Source organism: Rhynchophorus ferrugineus, unplaced genomic scaffold (genome assembly GCF_030347505.1).
Source record: "Rhynchophorus ferrugineus isolate W39M unplaced genomic scaffold, kcgeb_rfMv2 rfM5, whole genome shotgun sequence".
NCBI classification, from domain to species: Eukaryota; Metazoa; Arthropoda; class Insecta; order Coleoptera; family Curculionidae; genus Rhynchophorus; species Rhynchophorus ferrugineus.
In genome coordinates, this window is record NW_027472584.1 from 14,777,473 (window position 1) to 14,800,358 (window position 22,886).

A 22,886-nucleotide genomic window follows, 5' to 3' on the forward strand; every position below is an offset into this window, starting at 1 on the left:
CCGTGAAAGTAGTCTTTATTGAGTCATAGAAATTATGAACAGGAAAATATCACAAAGGGCCAGACTAACTTAATGGAGTGCTACGAACTTTTTCGTATGAGCTCTAATTATACAAAATGTGTTTTTATCTTCAAGCACTTCTTTTCATATATGAATATTATCGGTATAGTTTTTTCTCTTCTAACCTTAAGTCAGTTTTATTAAAGTATCCAATTTTTCCTTTCTCAAAGATTAAATCCAAAATACATTACATTCACACCAATACAGGTACAAATACGTTATACCGGACAAAACAAGAATAAAATTACTTACAAAGAAAAATATGGTAACAATGGCCGTTAAAATAAAATGAATATGAAAACCTCAAAAAAATTGTAACAATAGAACGTGAAAATATAACAGATAATTCTTATAGAAGATATTATTTGGAGTAAGCTGCTTATGTTGTTTTTATGATTGTATGAAAATAAAATAAATCTTTTTATGTTTCTTTTAGTTGTTTTCTTTTGTTGTATGATGCATATTCGTAGATATTGATTCACGTTTATTGGCCAATCGATTAATCACAATCAAGCTTGTTTATTAAATTTATTATTTTATATATGTACAATCATTGATCATTTTATAAATCGCTTATTGTAATCATTATGCTGTCTATAAATATAAGGGAATAAAGATAATATTAATAATTAGGTCACGATGGCAACAACAATGTTGTTAATTGGATTTCTTTGATTGTTTTTCTTTAAAGGTATATTATTTTGAAAGAATAACAACTTAGAACAATAGAATAAAGAATCTCATAGCATACCTGGCTCATTTTCATTTCGAAAAACAATTTTTATTCTATTACTTATTATTATATTATTTTACTTAACATATTTATTTAACGGTGTTATTTCGATATGTTTATTGTTGTTTTTAGTGATGTTATACTTAGATAAGTTTTATATTTTTATTTCACATTTATCTTACTATTTGGTTACTATAGAAGTTTCGGGCATTTGCAGAGTCAGGAACTAGCGAACGAGCTTAGTATTGGTTTTGAATCATTAATATCTCTCAAATATGGTGTTATTGTAATTAATATAAATGTTTTTTAATATCGTAATAATAAAAAATATTTAATTATAAAATCTAAAATACTAATTATGTCTGCGAGTTCAGAAAATTTTACAAGAAAATCTAGCATTAAACAGTTCACTTTCAGTTCTCTCTCGTGAGGAGCATCCTATGACACCTTAACCTTGGTTTTATGTGAGCACAGTATTCCTTAGACTGTTTCGATTTCAAGCGTTTAAATAGAATTTAAATTTAACTCAATATAGTGCATGTTTACAATATAATACAAAAATGTATATAGATTTACATTTTTATATTGCAAACTATGTTATTTAGTTTTAATGTTTTAATTCCAAAGCATACTCAGAAATACAATAACAAATATTGCTTAGCTTCTGTTTCAAATGCTCATCATTAAACACGCCGTTCATTCATCGCTACCATCAAATCTAAAAATATAACTACCAATTCGATTGCTGTAGATGATATGCGCCGTATATATTATGTATAAAAATTAGTTGAGTCAGGAATTTATCTTAAATATTGTGTTTCAGATGAAATTTTGTGTATGTGCATGTCAAATACATATACAAATACAGATTATGACCAACAAAATTGTAAATCTGATAGTCGAAACTTGTTATATGGATCTTGGAGTTGAGTCAAGTAATGGGACACATCTTTTCAGTCTATTCGTTACCTCGTGACTTATTTTGGTTATAAAATGTGTCACCAAATGATTTTCAAATTTTGACAAACACAAGCCGTGTAACTTCCTTTTTTTGAAGCTACAGTCACCACCCACTTACACCAAGAAAAGCTTTTAAGGTCGATTAGAATGATATAAGAAAATTCGCTGAAGCAGTTGAGGGTTATTCCTCAATCAGGCTCCTAAAATGTATTTTGTGGTCGATAGTGTACGAAATTAATATTAATGAATATTTTTTTATTGTTTCACAGTTTTTGATACGTTTTTCGCATAATGTAGATTGTATCATATATATTATATTCTATTGTTTCATTAATATCAATAGTATAAAGACTGATCTCGTTCGATTTTATTTTTATGATTCTATTTTAATAAAACCGTAATCAAAATTGCACTAAAAACAATGCCGACATGACCACAAACTTCTTTGGATAAGAAAGAAACTTGATTACATCTTTTCCATTTTTGGTGAATGACCTTTATAATAATCTAATATAATAATATTTGTATTTTACATTTTTATGTACACTATTGTCTTATATACTCTTATTTTGTTAATTTGTTTATTCTACTTTATCTTGTGTACAAATATATGTACATGTTATTTATTTTATGTATTTGTTTATGATTAAGTTTTACATCTTATTTTATATTTGCTGAATTTTTTTAGTTTTATTTATTTATTTTCTGTTTGTACCGTATAGTTATTTAATATATATTTTGTTTTGTTCCGGTTGATTTTACCAAATATTATTTAAATTATATCACATTACTATATAAAATAAATCTACGATGTAAGACACTAAATAACACAGAACTATTGAAGAGACTATTTTAAAAAATTAATTAAAAGTAAGATATAGCTTTTATGTACATATATTATAGGTATAGCAAACGTCTAAAACTATAGTTTCTAAAATAATCTTTTTCCTATCTTAATACGAAGATTTTTTAAAGCTTTAGATACTGAGTGTTCTCATTTGGATTGAGAAACAAGAGATGTAGTAACACCCTTTTGTTTCACGCATAAAGGGCATTGAGGGGGTACATTCGGCGTTACGTAATAGCTAGCCCTGGCTCTCTATTCCTAAATTAACCCGAAGGGCGGTGTTGCCAGGTTCTGTCCGATTGCTAAAATATTTTGAAGAAACTAAGAGGTATAAATATGGTGCCCTTTTATTCGTCGATAGGCATGATTCTATATACATTTTTTTAACGAATGTGATCTGATACAACCGTAGAATATGTTAATTTTAAAATGGTGTCATATATTTTTAAAATTATTAAATTAAATTAAAAATTAAATAATTTGACCGGATATAGCCTACGAGGTTTATCTGTATATAATTAACTACAAATAGTTTTTATAACATTGGATTTTATTATTGAAATCTAAATTAACCCGAATGACGATGTTGTCAGATTCTGTCCTATTGTTAAAATATTTTGAAGAAACTAAGAGGTATAAATATGGTGCCCTTTTATTCGTCGATAGGCATGATTCTATATACATTTTTTTAACGAATGTGATCTGATACAACCGTAGAATATGTTAATTTTAAAATGGTGTCATATATTTTTAAAATTATTAAATTAAATTAAAAATTAAATAATTTGACCGGATATAGCCTACGAGGTTTATCTGTATATAATTAACTACAAATAGTTTTTATAACATTGGATTTTATTATTGAAATCTAAATTAACCCGAATGACGATGTTGTCAGATTCTGTCCTATTGTTAAAATATTTTGAAGAAACTAAGAGGTATAAATATGGTGCCCTTTTATTCGTCGATAGGCATGATTCTATATACATTTTTTTAACGAATGTGATCTGATACAACCGTAGAATATGTTAATTTTAAAATGGTGTCATATATTTTTAAAATTATTAAATTAAATTAAAAATTAAATAATTTGACCGGATATAGCCTACGAGGTTTGTCTGTATATAATTAACTACAAATAGTTTTTATAACATTGGATTTTATTATTGAAATCTAAATTAACCCGAATGACGATGTTGTCAGATTCTGTCCTATTGTTAAAATATTTTGAAGAAACTAAGAGGTATAAATATGGTGCCCTTTTATTCGTCGATAGGCATGATTCTATATACATTTTTTTAACGAATGTGATCTGATACAACCGTAGAATATGTTAATTTTAAAATGGTGTCATATATTTTTAAAATTATTAAATTAAATTAAAAATTAAATAATTTGACCGGATATAGCCTACGAGGTTTATCTGTATATAATTAACTACAAATAGTTTTTATAACATTGGATTTTATTATTGAAATCTAAATTAACCCGAATGACGATGTTGTCAGATTCTGTCCTATTGTTAAAATATTTTGAAGAAACTAAGAGGTATAAATATGGTGCCCTTTTATTCGTCGATAGGCATGATTCTATATACATTTTTTTAACGAATGTGATCTGATACAACCGTAGAATATGTTAATTTTAAAATGGTGTCATATATTTTTAAAATTATTAAATTAAATTAAAAATTAAATAATTTGACCGGATATAGCCTACGAGGTTTATCTGTATATAATTAACTACAAATAGTTTTTATAACATTGGATTTTATTATTGAAATCTAAATTAACCCGAATGACGATGTTGTCAGATTCTGTCCTATTGTTAAAATATTTTGAAGAAACTAAGAGGTATAAATATGGTGCCCTTTTATTCGTCGATAGGCATGATTCTATATACATTTTTTTAACGAATGTGATCTGATACAACCGTAGAATATGTTAATTTTAAAATGGTGTCATATATTTTTAAAATTATTAAATTAAATTAAAAATTAAATAATTTGACCGGATATAGCCTACGAGGATTATCTCTATATAATTAACTACAAATAGTTTTTATAACATTGGATTTTATTATTGAAATCTAAATTAACCCGAATGACGATGTTATCAGATTCTGTCCTATTGTTAAAATATTTTGAAGAAACAAAGAGGTATAAATATGGTGCCCTTTTATTCGTTGATAGGCATGATTCTATATACATTTTTTTAACGAATATGATCTGATACTACCGTAGAATATGTTAATTTTAAAATGGTGTCATATATTTTTAAAATTATTAAATTAAATTCAAAATTAAATAATTTGACCGGATATAGCCTACGAGGTTTATCTGTATATAATTAACTACAAATAGTTTTTATAACTTTGGATTTTATTATTGAAATCTAAATTAACCCGAATGACGATGTTGTCAGATTCTGTCCTATTGTTAAAATATTTTGAAGAAACTAAGAGGTATAAATATGGTGCCCTTTTATTCGTTGATAGGCATGATTCTATATACATTTTTTTAACGAATATGATCTGATACTACCGTAGAATATGTTAATTTTAAAATGGTGTCATATATTTTTAAAATTATTAAATTAAATTCAAAATTAAATAATTTGACCGGATATAGCCTACGAGGTTTATCTGTATATAATTAACTACAAATAGTTTTTATAACTTTGGATTTTATTATTGAAATCTAAATTAACCCGAATGACGATGTTGTCAGATTCTGTCCTATTGTTAAAATATTTTGAAGAAACTAAGAGGTATAAATATGGTGCCCTTTTATTCGTTGATAGGCATGATTCTATATACATTTTTTTAACGAATATGATCTGATACTACCGTAGAATATGTTAATTTTAAAATGGTGTCATATATTTTTAAAATTATTAAATTAAATTAAAAATTAAATAATTTGACCGGATATAGCCTACGAGGTTTATCTGTATATAATTAACTACAAATAGTTTTTATAACTTTGGATTTTATTATTGAAATCTAAATTAACCCGAATGACGATGTTGTCAGATTCTGTCCTATTGTTAAAATATTTTGAAGAAACAAAGAGGTATAAATATGGTGCCCTTTTATTCGTTGATAGGCATGATTCTATATACATTTTTTTAACGAATGTGATCTGATACAACCGTAGAATATGTTAATTTTAAAATGGTGTCATATATTTTTAAAATTATTAAATTAAATTAAAAATTAAATAATTTGACCGGATATAGCCTACGAGGATTATCTCTATATAATTAACTACAAATAGTTTTTATAACATTGGATTTTATTATTGAAATCTAAATTAACCCGAATGACGATGTTATCAGATTCTGTCCTATTGTTAAAATATTTTGAAGAAACAAAGAGGTATAAATATGGTGCCCTTTTATTCGTTGATAGGCATGATTCTATATACATTTTTTTAACGAATGTGATCTGATACAACCGTAGAATATGTTAATTTTAAAATGGTGTCATATATTTTTAAAATTATTAAATTAAATTAAAAATTAAATAATTTGACCGGATATAGCCTACGAGGATTATCTCTATATAATTAACTACAAATAGTTTTTATAACATTGGATTTTATTATTGAAATCTAAATTAACCCGAATGACGATGTTGTCAGATTCTGTCCTATTGTTAAAATATTTTGAAGAAACTAAGAGGTATAAATATGGTGCCCTTTTATTCGTTGATAGACATGATTCTATATACATTTTTTTAACGAATGTGATCTGATACAACCGTAGAATATGTTAATTTTAAAATGGTGTCATATATTTTTAAAATTATTAAATTAAATTAAAAATTAAATAATTTGACCGGATATAGCCTACGAGGATTATCTCTATATAATTAACTACAAATAGTTTTTATAACATTGGATTTTTTTATTGAAATCTAAATTTAAAAAAGAGTCTTTGTAGAAAATCTATATACGAGTAAGATGGAATACTTATTTTATAATTAAAATTTGACAATGTATATAATGGTTTGCGAAAGTAGTAATTTCGGATAACTTTAAAGTCGCATATCTTAATGCAGCTTAGAATGAAACCATGTGGTAGCACATTTAAGAGGTAACATGCAATAAGTGATTAAGTGAACATCATCAGAGTTACAGTTCCGGATATAAGAATTGATCATATACGAGGGTTGTATGATGAGAGTATTTTTTCATAATTATGGGTTTTATAGCGCTAACACAACTGTAAACACGCAGTTGTGATAGCATGAATGGTGGTCATTCAAATAGGAAGGCTTTTGTCATTATACAGTTAAAAAAAATAAGATATCAAGCTGTGATAAAATACTTGCTTTCTGAAAATGAAAACAATTGATGAGATTAAAACGAGCAAACTTTGCTCGAACTCTACACCTTCGACGTTAATCATACGAGTTAAAACGTAGCTATATTTGACGTTACCATTTCATAATGGAATAGCATGATATATTGTTGTCTCGTTTAAATTGGTATATAATATTTAACAACCTTTAGGGTAAATTAGATGTGGCTCGGTGACTGGAGGTAAAACGAACTGAAACAGTGTTGTTTACATTATGTAACCGTTATTTATTGGCCACATAAAAAATGTAGAAAATACAAAAATAGATAAAACGGATGGCAGCGGTGTTACCTGGTGACGAGGCATGGGCAGTCGATGGTGGCACGTCTAAACCAGGCGATGGTCGGTTACTGAATGATTGTAAATACTCTTCAATAACATCCTAGATAAACGTCTCGGGGTTGCCAGCTACTCGTTATCGGGTTCTACTTGGCGCTGCTGGTACCCCACCCGTGTTCAACATCCGGGATTATATTTCTGGGTATTTTCATTCTGGGATATTTCATTTGGAAGTTCACCGAGTTCTTCATCATCGGTGTCTCTACGACCACGTTTGAGGTCAGCAAATCAACGTTTTATTGTTGTTTCTGATGTAGTCCTTTTAACACTTTTCAAGGTGTTGCTTCGCTTGACCGGTATTTTCATCAAGAAACAAGAAACAGTGTAAAATTAATACACAAAATTATTTTTTATCCATTGTTTTGAAAATAACAATAGTAGTGTCACCCTTAGCACAATAACTCACAAACTTATGGGTAGAATATCATGAGGTTTTAATAGCTTTCTTTTGAAGGTTAGCACTAACTGAAATGCAATAAATCTAGCGCCATCTATATGTTAGACTTTTCAGCCGATGTGTTATCTTTAAACGTATGTTTACAATTTGTTTTTTTATGCCAAAGTTTGATTAAATTGATTAGTGCATAGGAAATAAAAACGGAAACAAAAATGAAATTATATTAAGTGTATTCTAATAAAATTCGATGTCTTGATATGGCCTTCCTCGTCGCTGAGATATTACCCCATTTGCAACAGCTGTATTTTTTTTTCGTATCTTATCTTCTCGAGTTTTGTGCTGTTTTTAAACATTTTCGTTTTCAGTTAGCTAGAATTATATGTAAACATAAATTTATTGGATCGATACATGCCTTATACATCTTCATATTATTTTATATTATCCGTACATGTGTAAAATGTAAAAATTGAACCGTATCCACAATAAAGAAGATACTTTCTATCACTTTTTTCGTTTTGGGTCATCATTGGAACGCATTTATAGTTAATGATATATGAAGTATTGTGTATATTAAAACAACCAGTTTATCAGTGTATAGATAGATACATGGACCATGGCTCAACTAATATTTTTATATTTGTTTTTATTGGAGTTTTAAATGTACTATATATTTTATAACTATATTTACCAAAAAATAATATATTAAAATAATACACCTGTGTGGTCTAAGAATAAGAATACATTTAAAATAAGGTGCAGGAAAAACATTATTTATTTTTCCAAAATTATTTCGTCCATTTTATAATAACCGCCCTTTAATAGAATGTATTTAAGTCTACTGTTTTTCCCAATTTTCGAAATAGTTGACGACTCTCTATATTTAAAAAAAATGAGCGTTGAAGACGAAACAAAAACACTCGTGTAAGATAAAAGTTTACTTTTAAAATTAATTGAATTGACCCGGGTGTTAAGCTGGTTATGCCAACAAGGTTTTCACTCATCAATTTTTAAGATTTATGACGTTGGTATGTTGAAGAACGGACGTTCATTGTCGTCTACACTTCTATGGAAATCACTTGCTCTAGATGACCAAGTGACATGTTCATATAGAGTGTTTGGGAAGGCGACAATTGGGGGCGGTTATTTTAAAACAACCTAATGTAACAAGTCATTTGAAAAGTCCCCGGCCTGACACATAGATGGTGCTACTAGAATTAAATCCATATGTTTTTTAGTTAGCCCTAACCCTCAGAAGATGCGTGTATAAATTTGACAGCTGTCGGATCATTAGTTTGTAAATTATAGCATTTTGAGTGAAGCAACTTTTGTTATTTTGTAAAAAATGCATAAAAAGGTATTTCGCGTGCTGGTAAAATATTGCTTTTTAAAGGGAGTAAATTCAGTTGAAGCAAAAATTTGGTTTGATGCCGAGGTTCCGGACACTACCCCAGGAAAATCAACCATGAAGGATTGGTGTGCTAAGTTTAAACGTGGTGAAATGACCATCGCAGACGGTGAACGCAGTGGACGCCCAATAGAGCTTGTTACCGACGAAAAAATCAACAAAATGATTTGGAATGCCCGTAAATTTAAATTGAATGAAGTAGCAGACACTCTAAAGATATCAACTGAACGTATACATCATATCATTCACGAATATTTAGATATGAAGAAGCTCTGTCCAAAGTGGGTGCCGCACTAGCTCACTTTTGACCAAAAACAACGAGTTGATGTTGATGATTCGGAGCAGTGTTTGAAGATGATCAAGTATAATAAACTCGAGTTTTTGCGTCGATATGTGACAATGGATGAAACATGGCTCCATCATTTCACTCCGAAGTCCAATCGGCAGTCATCCGAGTGGGCTGCACAGTATGAACCCGTTCCAAAACGTGAGAAAATGCAACAGTCGACTGGCAAGGTTATGGCATCTGTATTTTGAGGTGCGCATGAAATAATATTTTCGTTGACTACCTTGAAAAAGGAAGTTTGAAGGACGAAATCGCCGAAAAACGGTCGCATTCGAAGAAAAAGAAAGTGCTGTTTCACCAAGACAATGCACCGTGTCACAAGTCAGTGAAAACGATGACAAAAATCCATCCATCCATCATATTCTCCAAACCTGGCCTCCAGCGACTATTTCCTGTTCTCAGATCACAGAATGAAGAGGTCATTAACGACACTGAGGCCTATTTTGATGCAAAGGAAAAATCATACTACAAGAATGGTATCGAAAAGTTGGAGAGTTGCTATAATCAGGGTATCACCCTCACAAAGGGAATTATGTTGAATAAAAAAAAATTTTGCCAACAAAATGTGTTATACTATGGTAGGCCGGAGACTTTTCAATTGACCTGTTAGACTGTTTAGGAAGGCAAATAGTTATTTTTAAAACAATCTAATGTAACTTCTTCCTGAATTTTTTCTTTAATTTGTGTTATTGTTTGAATGAAAGTGAATCTTATCAACTAATGATTTTAAAATTTGTCACCGAGAGCAGTTGGGGTCATACCAAACTAACGAAAAAATATTATTTCTAAATGTACGTCTTGCTATTTTTTATCACAGTAGTTTTTCGTCAATTATGTTAAATCGCCGGCTTGGTAGCGCAGTGGTAAAGGTGGTGGGACGGTCATCCTACTGTTGCGATAGTCGAGTGTTCGAATCCTGCTGGGGCATGGTCGTAAATTTATGTTTGCGATTGTTTAAAATTTGTGATTGTCCTAGGCGAGAGTGTAAAATCCGACAAGGAAAGTGATCCCAGTCACGCCAGTAGCCAGGCTGGATAAGACCGGATGTCTTCTGGGATGATTTCTAGAGTTGGTCACTCGCCAGTCGGTAGGCTTAATGTTGAAGGCCGTAGTTCGGAGCCCACGTTAAACTTTAGGCCCAGTCCAGATAAACCTATAGTTAGTAAAAGGAGACTTTAAAATATGTATAAAAAAATTATGTTAAATCACCATTTTAAATTATAACATTTAATAATAATTATAAATATTTAATATCGAAATTTATTGACACGTGTATAGGATCTGTTAACATTATATTTATATATTTCTTGGGAATGGATCTGAAAGTAACAGTTTCAAATAAAGTGTGTTAAAAATTAAAATAGCCGGTTTAGTTGGCACAGTGGTAAAGGCGACAGGACGGTCTTGTATAGTGGTGCTTAGTCGTAAATCTATGTTTGTTATTATTTAATATTTGTGATTGTCCTAGGCAAGAGTGTAAAATCCGATAAGGTAAATGATTCCAGTCACGCCAGTAACCAGGCTGGATAAGACAGAATATCAGAGAAGTTGGTCACTCGCCAGTTGATAGTCTTAATACCGAGGACCGTGGTTCGGAGTCCACGTTAAATAATAGGTCCAGTCCAGATAAACCCGCGTTGGTAAAATGAAGACTTTAAAATATATATAAAAAATATTGCAAAGATATACCTAGAAAACAGTGTTGTATTAAAGACAGTATTGGTTAACATTTTTTCATATTGTGTTTTAAACTACTGTATGATAAGTATTTGTCCTTGACTTGAGGTGCACTGCTAGGTTTTAGAATGTAATGTTTATATAACATTTCACAACTATACTGTCAAATTGTCAAGTGCCTTCCTGGTTTAACTTTGGAATGGCAACCATTTAAACAGAGCTTTTTGCAGATATAGTCATTAGTAACCATACAATATGGGACAACTGAACTCAAGAAAAATCGTAGAAGCATTTTTGAATAGGATCGAAATTTAAAAAATGTTTCTGTTTGTCGAATGTCAAAACCAGTATGAATTTATATATATATATATATATATATATATATATATATATATATATATATATATATAACTTGGAATATAATTTCTGTAAAATATTTATATTTTTGGCATACTTAGCTCAACATATTCTATCGAAAACATTTTTAAACTCTCAACTTGTAAAGACCTAATATTTTAACACCAATTGATGTCTTTTAAATTTTTTAGTCAAGCATTTTATTTATATCTATCAGTTATAAAAATCTTACGATCTAATTGTTGATTGATTGAATTTGAAAAAGGAAACTGTTTCTTTTTTTATTTAAATCATTACTTCAAACCATCAAATACAGCATTTTATGAATGTACTAATAACTACATTTTTATAGTGCTATATGTATAGCAAGAATTATTAATTTCAGTAGCGACGCTTTTTCTTTTTCTATCAGTTCTAAAAATCTAACGATAAAACATGTTAACTTTCTGTATCTAGCAGACTTTCATTCAATCATTTTTTTCTAAGGTCATCATTGCTCTAAGCCATTAATGATGAAAAATGAAATCTTAACTTTCTGTATCTACCATGCCCAGCAGACATAGCATTTAACATTTTTTACTTAGATCATCTTTGCTGTAAATTATTTATGCTATTAAATTAATATTCGCTTAAATAAATTAACGTGTCGTTAAAAGTATTACCAACATTAAATTTTTAAAATGTTTTATAGAGTAACACGTTATTGATTTCAATAGCAACATGTTTTTTTTTCAATCGCCTCTAAAAATCTGACGATAAAAAAATGGAAACGGAACTTTTTGTATCTGCCATGCCGAACAGACTTTGTATCATTTAACATTTTTTGCTTAGGTCATCATTGCTATAAAATATCTGTATTTTTAATAATACATAATCTATGCGAAGGATATTTACATTAAAAAAACTTATTTAACATCTTAAACTCATTTTAATAGATTCTTTGCTATAAAAAGCTTATCATAAATGTGATTTCTGCTTTCAAACTATAAATATTCCCAACAACATAATATCAAACGTTTGTTTTAATATTAAATCTAAAAATATAATAAACAAGTAAACCCTACTTTTACTATATGTGCTATACAGAACAGACATTGTGTCGTCTTATTTTATCTATAAATTATAGCGTTATATTACCAGAAAATTAATCATGTAAAATATTACTGAGTATATAAAACAATTTAAATTTATTTATGTATTCCAAACGAAATATTTCAAGCAACACTGTTACTGTTGATACATATGTTCAGAATACTATCAAGTATGAGTATTGTTATACCTCTAACTATAAATATAAGGTAGAACAGCTCGCAATGTATACTAATTCAATTTTCATAAGATTTAGCTGCTGCTCAGAACTAAAACATTTTTTTTGTAACGGCAACGTCGCAATGCCACTTCGCAGATTTTAGATTTTTATTTCAGCGTTGCCTAATTGTCTCATAAATTCTAACACACTTATTTAAAATTTAATATTGTTATTTTAGTTAGTTTCGGTTGCATATAATATTCGAATTTATTGCCCATAATTTATTAACGTTTTTTCCTTGTTTCTGATCTATTCTTTAGCCTTAAACTTTCAGATATTGTAGACTAATAATAAATTTTATATATTCGTGTAGGATATATAATAATCATATCCTATTTAACCTTGAATTGATTTCAATTCATCATTATGGATTTTTATATCCAGATGAAGTGTAATTATCACGTACATATGTTTTTATAAATATATTGCGTATATATCGTAATACTTTCAAATAATCGTTTTAGTATAGTGAGTTTATTTTTAGGTTTTCTTGTCTTCTGTGGAACTGTATGATTTACAGTAACTTTTGTCGAACAAATTACACGTTATTTTTATCGAACAGTCCTTGTGGATATATGATTCAGTTCGACCAACTGCATCAATAAAATTATCAACAGTGAACTCTGTTTACTAATTTTTCTGCCAAAACAAAAAAAATCGAATAATTCTATTTTTATACAGGGCGTTTAAGGTGAGTGCTTTTTGGGTTTTATGTTTTATTTATAGAACACATTCCTATATATATATGAGATAATGTATCTAATATAATGAAAACTTAAATGTTAATACTTGATGTTGTACGCGTATTACCGTTAGTTTTAAGACTCGCCAACTTTCTATATCAATAATATGAATGTCTATGACCGATAGATTTAAAAGTTTTCTATTTCCCTCTGTACTCGTGTTGGTATCGCAGAATAAATCATGGAAAATCGTTTTTTTTTGGTATTATCAGAAAAAGAATGCAGAAGCACTGATAATAAATATGGTAATGGTTTATCGTATTTGACCTCTTTATCTAAGGTTACTTTATTTTATATAGATTAGATATATAGATTCTTGTGCACATTTTCATAATGTTTAAATTTAAAGTTTTTTTTTAAATTAATTCTACGATAAGGCTTGGCCGTGCGAGATAAGTCCGCGTCCTGATAGCTGTACGACTTAGTTTCGCCTCAAATGCTGTGCTGATAGTCCGCTAAATTGTGTTATTAGAATAATTATGTGTAAAACTAGAACTCTCTTTACGGTATGTCTCAAATTTGTTGCCTTGTGAATATATATATATATATATATATATATATTATATTTATTTTATTTATTATAAACGTGACTCGATTCTTGTTTCGTCAGACAGGTTATCATCATCAGGATGTAAGGTCTTATTCAATTTTACATACTTACGTAGTATATTACATTATGTTTATACTAATTTATCACATATTATTAGAGTTAAAAATAATATTTTATTAAATAATTAGGTTAAGACTTGTCTCGTGAATCAACGTGTATTAACTCACATCATCTGAATTTTCGTAATCTCTTTGTATAGTTATACGACAATTATTTTGTTGATATTTAGCTAATAACGTTTAGCTATTAGGGTTAGTATTAGCTAATAAACGCGTCTCAAATCTTACCTGTTATATCAAAGATGATATGCTCTTGTTAACTTCGGTATACTGATTAATGCTCATTTTCATACGAATTAGATCATATACTTTTAATGTTATTCCATCGTTTATTTTAATTTCTAACCTACTCATTTTATTTCTGATATACAATTATGATATTTCTATCAATTCTGGAATATCAAGTAATGTTAGCAAATTAATTTTCATTTTGATATGCTCACTTTCACGTATAATTCTGATATATTCGTATTAATTCTGAAATACTGGCAAATTTTGGGATACTCACAGTAATTCCTACATGCTCATTCTATTCTGTTTGCATAAGTTGTAGTATTGTGTTTAATTTTGACCTACGCATATGAATTGCTGTATCTTTATTTTAACTCTAATCTTACTGTTATAACAAACTTAATCATATTAATTCTAGTACCTCAAAGATAGGAATTATAGCAATCATATTTAAGCCCACTTGGTAGCCGCTGTGGTTAAGGCAGCAGGACGGTCCTCCTACGGCTGCGACAGTCGCGGGTTCAAATTCCACAGGGCAGTCTCTAGGTAACAGTGTAACAGTTACAAGGAATAACCATCCGAGCCACGCCGGTAACCAAGCTGGGTAATACCGGATGATGTCTAAGTTAATCGCTTGTCAGTTGGTCGATTAATGGTTTAGTCTTGTTAGGTAGTAGATCCAGTTTAAATAATCCGTAATTGCTAGCAAAAAAAAGTCCTTATTATACATGAAATAGTCATGGAGATATAACAATCCAGTTTATTAGCTACGTCAGCTATCATCTAATTAGATCATTGTCATTTGTTTCAAATAAATATAAAATTTTTCATTCTTACACTATTTTAATAAGTTACAGTATTGTTCCATATATTAATTAGTGTGTCTTAAAGAACATCTTCAAATACTACGTTATATTGAAAGGTATTTATATAGCATACGTTTTGCCTATCAGGTGATCATCATCATGTTTAGCTTATTAATTTTATTTCAATAATGAACTCAAAATTTAGATGTTAATGTGAATGTTGTTCACTTGTGTGTAATTGTGACAATAAATATAGTTAAAAATGTATCGGCTGTCATAGAACATCGAACACATTATAAATCCATCAAAAGTTCATAGCTTTCAAACTAAGTTTTTTTATATAATTTTCGCTGTTCTACTTGGAAATATCTTACGAATACCAAAAAATTCATAGTTCAGATAAAATTAAAAGTGACCTTTTATAAAGATAAATTCAGTTCAATTTCTTTTTAATCTTAATGTGTCATAGAAATTAAGATAACAACGTAAAAAAATCATTGTCAGATATCGTCAATAATGATAGATAACTCTCCTCAATTTTTTTTATTGCACTGAAATTTAAAATTTTTAACCGGTATAACTTAAACGATTTTATATAACTATCAAGTAATTAGGAGTCAGATTCTTTACATTCTTGAAGGCCTTGGTCAGTGAATAATTACTGACCTTTTTAGAATCTCTGACTCGTGTGTTTTAATAAATTGGGCGTCACATCAAATAAATTAACATTTTTCAAGCTTTTAAATTGTCATATAACAATCAAAGACTATTTTTTAAATTTGTATCAGCATTTAAAGCATTTGCTGCGCGATACTATTTATATTTCACATACAAATACATTTTTAAATTGTTTTTTATTTGTAATTTATGACACTAATTTAAACGCTTTATTTATTCCGTCATTCTTTTGTTATTGTCTGCTTTTAGATACAGACTACAATTTACATTGCTAATTTATTCTGTAATATTTCATACTTTTTAGTTCATTTTATAATCTTAGTATTTCATCCATTCAGTGGCTAAACAATTTTTAAATAAATTTATTTGTTTAATCCGTTTTCTAGTCGGGTAAGTTATATCACCGGTTGAAAAATTCTCAGATTTAACTTCCCTTAAAAGGGGTACTACTGATCCGATGTAATAATGCTTTGTAATATTGAGTATTGTTTGTTATTATAGATTAGCATAATTGTTTCCATTCGGTTTTTTTTTTATTTTATGTACTTTATGAATAGAACTGAATCAACATTTAGTAGTAAGGTCGGCCTTTGTCAGTTTTCTAGCATAATTTTTATATCCAAATATTTGGATAAATTATGAAATTTGTTTGATAATTTTAACCGTAATTCAAACATTTTGTGTTTTTCTAAGGATTTCTGAGATAATTTCAACATATATAACTCTTAGGTTAGACCTAATAGTTTTTATTCTTGTCTTATGATGTTGATGAATATATGGCACACGATAAATAAAATTACAATTAACACTATATTGTAAATAATAAGGGTGGGATTCGCGACTTCTGATTATTAGTTATTCTGAGTAATGATTAGATCTAATGAAATAGTGACTATCAAACAATTAAATTTCTATATATTATTTTTTATATGCTATTGGGATTCGAATCCCCAACTGCCGCAGTAGTAGAAGGACCTGTCCTGTTACCTTAACCATTACGGCTACAAAGCTGTCTAAAGTAATTTTCACAAAAAAAAGATACAATAAAAACGTATTCAAGGTCTCACTAGATGTTCATAAGTAGTACCGGTAGTAAAGATAGTTTATTACTGTAATTCACTAAACTTATTATTAATGTATATTGTCAGACGTAATTAAAGGCGATTTGGTCATTGTATTATCATTTGCTAAAGTCATATTATCTTACGCCAAAATTATTGTTATTTTTGGTAATCTGTTTTGTTAGATTTTATACATCATCATAAAAGATAGACTATCGGGATCAATAATTATATTATTCACATAAACATAGTTAAATACTATCTAGTAAATAATTATATTATTTACAAAATAATTAAAAAACTATATCAAATAAAAGTCAATTTTTCAAATATGTTTTGCTAGATTTTGGCATATTTTTAAGACATTACTATCATATAATTAGAATGTTTACAAAACATTTATTCCCTAAATTTATATATAAAATATTATTTTGTCTTTAATAATATTTACAACTCCAATAAAAAGGAATATTTAATAATAATATGTATTTTGTGTATACTATTGAATAATCATAATCAAATATATAATTTTTAAAACTATCTTAAATATTTTTCAGTTCTAAAAATTTGTAATTTCTATGCGAAAACGGGAAAAAATCGTTCACATGAAGACTCTTATTTTTATTTAGGGTTCCACGATATCTCTTGCGTTGACTTTAATAAGAATCCATTAGATGTGATATACTTGAAGAAAAATGTCCATTGAGCTGTCCGTCAAAAATTAATCTCAAACGGTCACTAGAAATGGCAGCAGAATTTGGTTTCTATAAATAATCATGTAACAAAATTGTACCCACTTGACTATGGTAACAATGCTTTAAAAATATTTTCCGTTATTATTTCAATGAGATTATACAACCAGAACTTTCCCCATATTTCTAATAGCATGACGACGCCGTGTCAATAGAACGATGTTACTTTGGCAGCAATCCAATCATCCATTAATCTTTGTATTCCTACATTTTCTAAGTGGTAATTAGAAGGCGTTATGTTTGGTGAGTACACTTCACAACTGTTGCAACGTGTATACTTCTTTGCAAACATACGTGGTTCAATTTGTTCAATTGACATCGGCAGATATCTGTAGTGACAGTTTCGTTCGATTTTAGCAGCTCATAATAGAGTACTGACTCTATGGAAATGAATATTTCGCTTTACTGTCGATGTGGATTTCTCTCTTGGACTGACCCATGATTTTTGTAATAGATTAATTTTTCATCGCCAGTCACAATATGGCAGAGAAAGCTCTTTTTTGGTCTGGCAAGCAATGACATGTTAAAGCGGTTGGAAATAGCATTATTAATTTCAGTTCTTCGGCCATTTTCCCTCCTTTTGGAACTTCCACATCGCATATAAACCTGTGGAAATAACACATTGGCTGTCTCGGGCCTAACACATAGATAGCGCTAGTTTTATTGCATTCACCGCTTTTTATCAAAGAAAGAATAATAATAAAAAATAAAATAAAAATAAATAAGGAATAAAAATAAAAAATATAAAAGAAAGAACCATCAAAAGAAAGCTGTTAAAATTTCATAATATTCTACTCATAAGTTTGTGAGTTATTGTGCTAAAAGTGACCCTACTTTTGTTATTTTCAAAATAATGGATCGAAAACAATTTAATGTTTTAATTTTACACTACTCCATGATGTAAAGCTATGAGCAATGACAATGAAAAGTGTTATAAGGACTCTATCAGAAACAACAATAAAACGTTCGTTTGCTGACTTCAAACGTGGTCGTAGAGACTCCGATGATGCAGAACGCAGTGGACGTCTAAATGAGGTGGTAACGCCAGAAAAAAAAATCCACAAAATCGTTTTGAATGATCACAAAATGTAGTTGCGTGACTTAGCTAATATCGTAAAGATATCAAAAGAACGTGTTGGTTTTATATTGCATGAGCATTTGGCTATGGGAAAGCTCTGTTCAAAGTCGGTGCCGCGTTTGTTCACTGCTGACCAAAAACAAAGACGTTGATGATTCTGAGCAGTGTTTGGCCATGTTTAAATGTAACAAACTGGAATTTTTGCGTCGATATGTGACAATGGATGAAACATGGATCCATCACTTCACTCCGGAATCAAAACGATCGTCATCAGAGTGGACAGCAACTGGTGACAGGTCTATTTTGAGGCAAAAGATAAATGGTTCTACAAAATTGGTATTCAAATGTTAGAACAGCGCTAGAACAGTCGTGTGGCTCTTGATGGAGATTACGTTGATGAATAAAACCAATTTTGACCAAAAAAAAAACGTGTTCCAAATAATTAAACGTTGTTCGCTGTTTTTAATAAATCAATATCCTCTTTTTAAATCGTTAAAACCAAAACGAATAATCTGCATCTGGCCAAGCAGCAGCAGATTTTTTCAAATCAATCAACAAATGTAATGTCGAAATTACAATTTTGAAAGTTCTATCATTAGCGTCTGTTCATACTGAATAACTTATTCTCGCATTTTTACCAATCGATATCAAAATACATACAAGTATCTAATACAGTAAAAAATGTATCATTGGAATAAAAACATATTTTTCAATACCTCAAAATTTAAACATATTTTTGATATAAAAATAATTAATAGATTAATTCTAAAAAAGTTCAAGCTCATTTCGTAAATTATATACTTAGTTAATTTATAATTAATAAAGCCATAGGTGGTAAGTAATTATAAATTACATTTCCCAAATATAGTTTTAAGAAATAAAAATTTCAGTCATTTCATAAAATAATAAAACGAAATGGTAATTTCGAAAATTGTTTTTGTTACTTTCGGAACGATCCGGTGTAAAACGTAGTCAAGATAATCTGCTGTAAGTTTGGAAAGTTAAAATACCTATAAAACCTCAGATGTGGTTGTGTTTTATCGATACCATGATGTTCCCACTGACCTAACCAACTATATATATATATATGTGATAAGATTGTATGCGGTAAAACTGAGAAAACAACCAATATTTCTACGAAACAATTTCTGTTCTTTTTTAATCAGTTGATTTCAAAATTTGTTTTAAAAAGTGACGTGTTTTGAAACATTTTCCATGCTAATTTTCACGCAACTAATAGCTAACGTTCAGAAATCTTGTCTTAAGAGTCTTGAAAGCCTTGATTAGTGAATAATTACTGACCTTTTTAGGCTAACTGACTCGTGTATAATAAATTGGGCGCCTCAGATCTCAGTTAAATTAACATTTTTAAGGTTTACATTATCGTAAAGCAATCAAAGATACGAAATATCGAGTTTCTATTTATTATCATTGTAACTATATACAAATACATATTAATTTATTTCGGTGGTCGTAGATGTTGAAAATTTAAAATTCAAACATCTCCTAAATGGGAGAGGTTTTATCTGCTTTACTATTGGCGTAAGCGGTAGGCGCCATTTTTGAATGAATAAATATGAATATATTCCTTATTCGTAATGACATAAAAGGTGACTGTACTTTTTGACTTGGTATAGTTTAACACTTTAACGATTTGTTAATGTAGCTGCTTACTTATACTGTCGTCTCCAGCATCACTGTAAACGTCTAGGTAATTTGTGATTGTAGGTGATTTAATATAATTACAGTTTTTCATTTATTATTCGACTAATTTAACTTAATACAGTTTTAGAATTTATATATGGTATCGATATAATAGTTACTTAATTTTGAGTTTTTTTTATATAAAGGCAAGACGTTTTTAGGTCTAATTGTGTGCAAAATTATTTTTTCAAAGTGTCGAATCCGATGCCTGTGATTGCACAGCCTCCTTGATTTCCTTTAGTAAATGTCTCAAGCATGTTGTCTTCTGTCACGTTAACCAATCATTTATTGATTCTGTTGTTCATATTCATCATCAGTTCAGTTCATCTTATGTCGTTTCATTTAGTTGATAGTATAGCTGGACTAATCAAATTTTGTATTTTATTACTGTTCGTTCTATGTACTTTGACTCAGTTCCAAAATTGATACGTTCTCAATTATTCTAAAAAGTGGCCGGGCCTCTAACAAGACAATTGAAAAGTCCACGGCCTACCATAGTAAAACACATTTTTTGGCAAAATTAGTTTTTTTTTATTCAACATAATTCCCTTCAAGGGATAGCGACCCTCCAACCTTTCGATACAATTTTGTAGTACGATTTGCCCTTGCGTTTTGCTTCAAAATAGGCCTCAGTTTCGGCCTCTCCATTGGACGAAATTTCTTCCCAGCGAGCATTCTTTTGAGATCTGAGAACAGGAAATAGTCGCTGGAGGCTAGATCTGGAGAGTACGATGGCTGACGAAGCAATTTAAAGCCAGATTCATGGATTTTTGCCATCGTTTTCACTGACTTGTGACACGGTGCATTGTCTTGATGAAACAACACTTTCTTTTTCATCAAATGCGGCCGTTTTTCGGCGATTTCGTCTTTCAAACGGTCCAATAACGCTTTGTAATAGTCACTGTTGATAGTCCTTGCTTTTTCAAGGTAGTCAATGAAAATTATTCCATGCGAATCCCAAAATACAGACGCCATAACCTTGCCAGCCGACTGTTGGGTTTTCGCACCCTTTGAAGTGAGTTCATCCTGTGCAGTCCACTCGCATGACATTGTTACATATTATTACATATCGACGCAGAACCTCAGGTTTATTATGCTTGATCATCTTCAAACACTGTAACAACCTCTTTTGGGTGTCCACTGCGTTCACCGTCTTCGGTGCTCATTTCACCACGTTTAAACTTAGCATATCAAGACAAGTTTTTGCTTCAACTGTATATTATATATAAAAAACAATATTTTATCAACACGCGAAATTCCTTTTTGTCCATTTTTTTCACAATAACAAAAGTTGCTTCACTCAAAATTCTATAATTCACAAACTAATGATCCGACAGTTGTCAAATTTATCGCATCTTTTGAGGGTTAGCGCTAACTAAAAAACATATGGATTTAATTCTAGTAGCGCCATTTATGTGTGAGGTGACTTTTCAATTGACCTGTTATAATTTTAGTTAATTATATTTTGTTTTAACGTAAAAAGTACATAGCACATATATTACAGGTTATTACCTACATTAACTAATTATACGCTCTCTAATAATGTTTCCTTAATATTGCGCTTAAAATATAGATCTAAAATTTCAGGCTTTAAACTTATAAACGTTTGATTCAGGTGTTCCTACTGGTGCTCTTTACAAATGGCGCATTTTTCACACATAGCTTAACTAGTTCACAGGGTTTTTGTCTCCTCAACCTCCGGGTAAGACCACTGTTATCAAATAGTTGTACTACTTCGACGCTTTTATGTTCACGCAATGTCAGGTTTTTTTTCGCAAATTGTTTAATTTATTGCCTGACCGCTGATACGTTTTAGGTATTTGTGGATGTTCCCATTTTGTAGTATATCATGAGGTGTTAACAATGCTGCTGAGAACATTATTTTGATAAGTTTGAATCATATTGGTAATGGATTTCTTTGTACAACCCCAAAATTGATTACTATAGGTCCACCCTGGCTTCAAATTGTGTAACAGTTAGTTGGATTGTCCAAGCAATCACCACATTTCTTTAACCACGTTTCTTAACATAGTCTTTCCACTTGAGCTTGGCATCCATTGTCATTCGCATATTTAATTACTCTGGTAGCAATTATCACTGGTAGGTTATCGATTTCTTGTATATGTAGGTATGTAAAATTGAATGAGTGTACAAATTTTATTGTGCCCGTTTTTGGTAGTTGTTTAAATAATTCGCCACTTATTAGATCATAACCTGGAGATTTTTAACACTGTTTTTTATTATTAAATTTATATTTATAACTCTTGCCTTAATTTTTACTTGGATTAGGTCAGGTATCACATCTGTCAGCAAGGTGAGGTTGAGAATTGTTTGCTAAGTATTCAGCGAATAATTCCTCTTTTTCAGTTT

General features: G+C 29.6%; 1 protein-coding gene across 4 annotated transcripts in view; it reads left to right on the plus strand.

The window, feature by feature from the left end:
- The window catches only part of Pi3K21B (phosphatidylinositol 3-kinase regulatory subunit alpha), a 107,492-nt gene that overhangs the window by 75,860 nt on the left and 8,746 nt on the right, over positions 1–22,886 (plus strand). The window contains exon 1 of one of the 4 annotated variants that reach the window (XM_076404908.1): positions 13,404–13,485. The exons of 2 other annotated variants lie outside the window; for them this stretch is intronic. Coding sequence is in view for 1 of the 2 variants with exons in the window: in XM_076404907.1 (XP_076261022.1) it covers positions 14,017–14,043 (27 nt within the window). In the remaining variant the exon portion in view is untranslated. Of the gene's footprint in view, positions 1–13,403; positions 13,486–13,945; positions 14,044–22,886 lie in introns of those variants that run through there. One more of the 4 variants, XM_076404907.1, reaches the window with a different exon arrangement.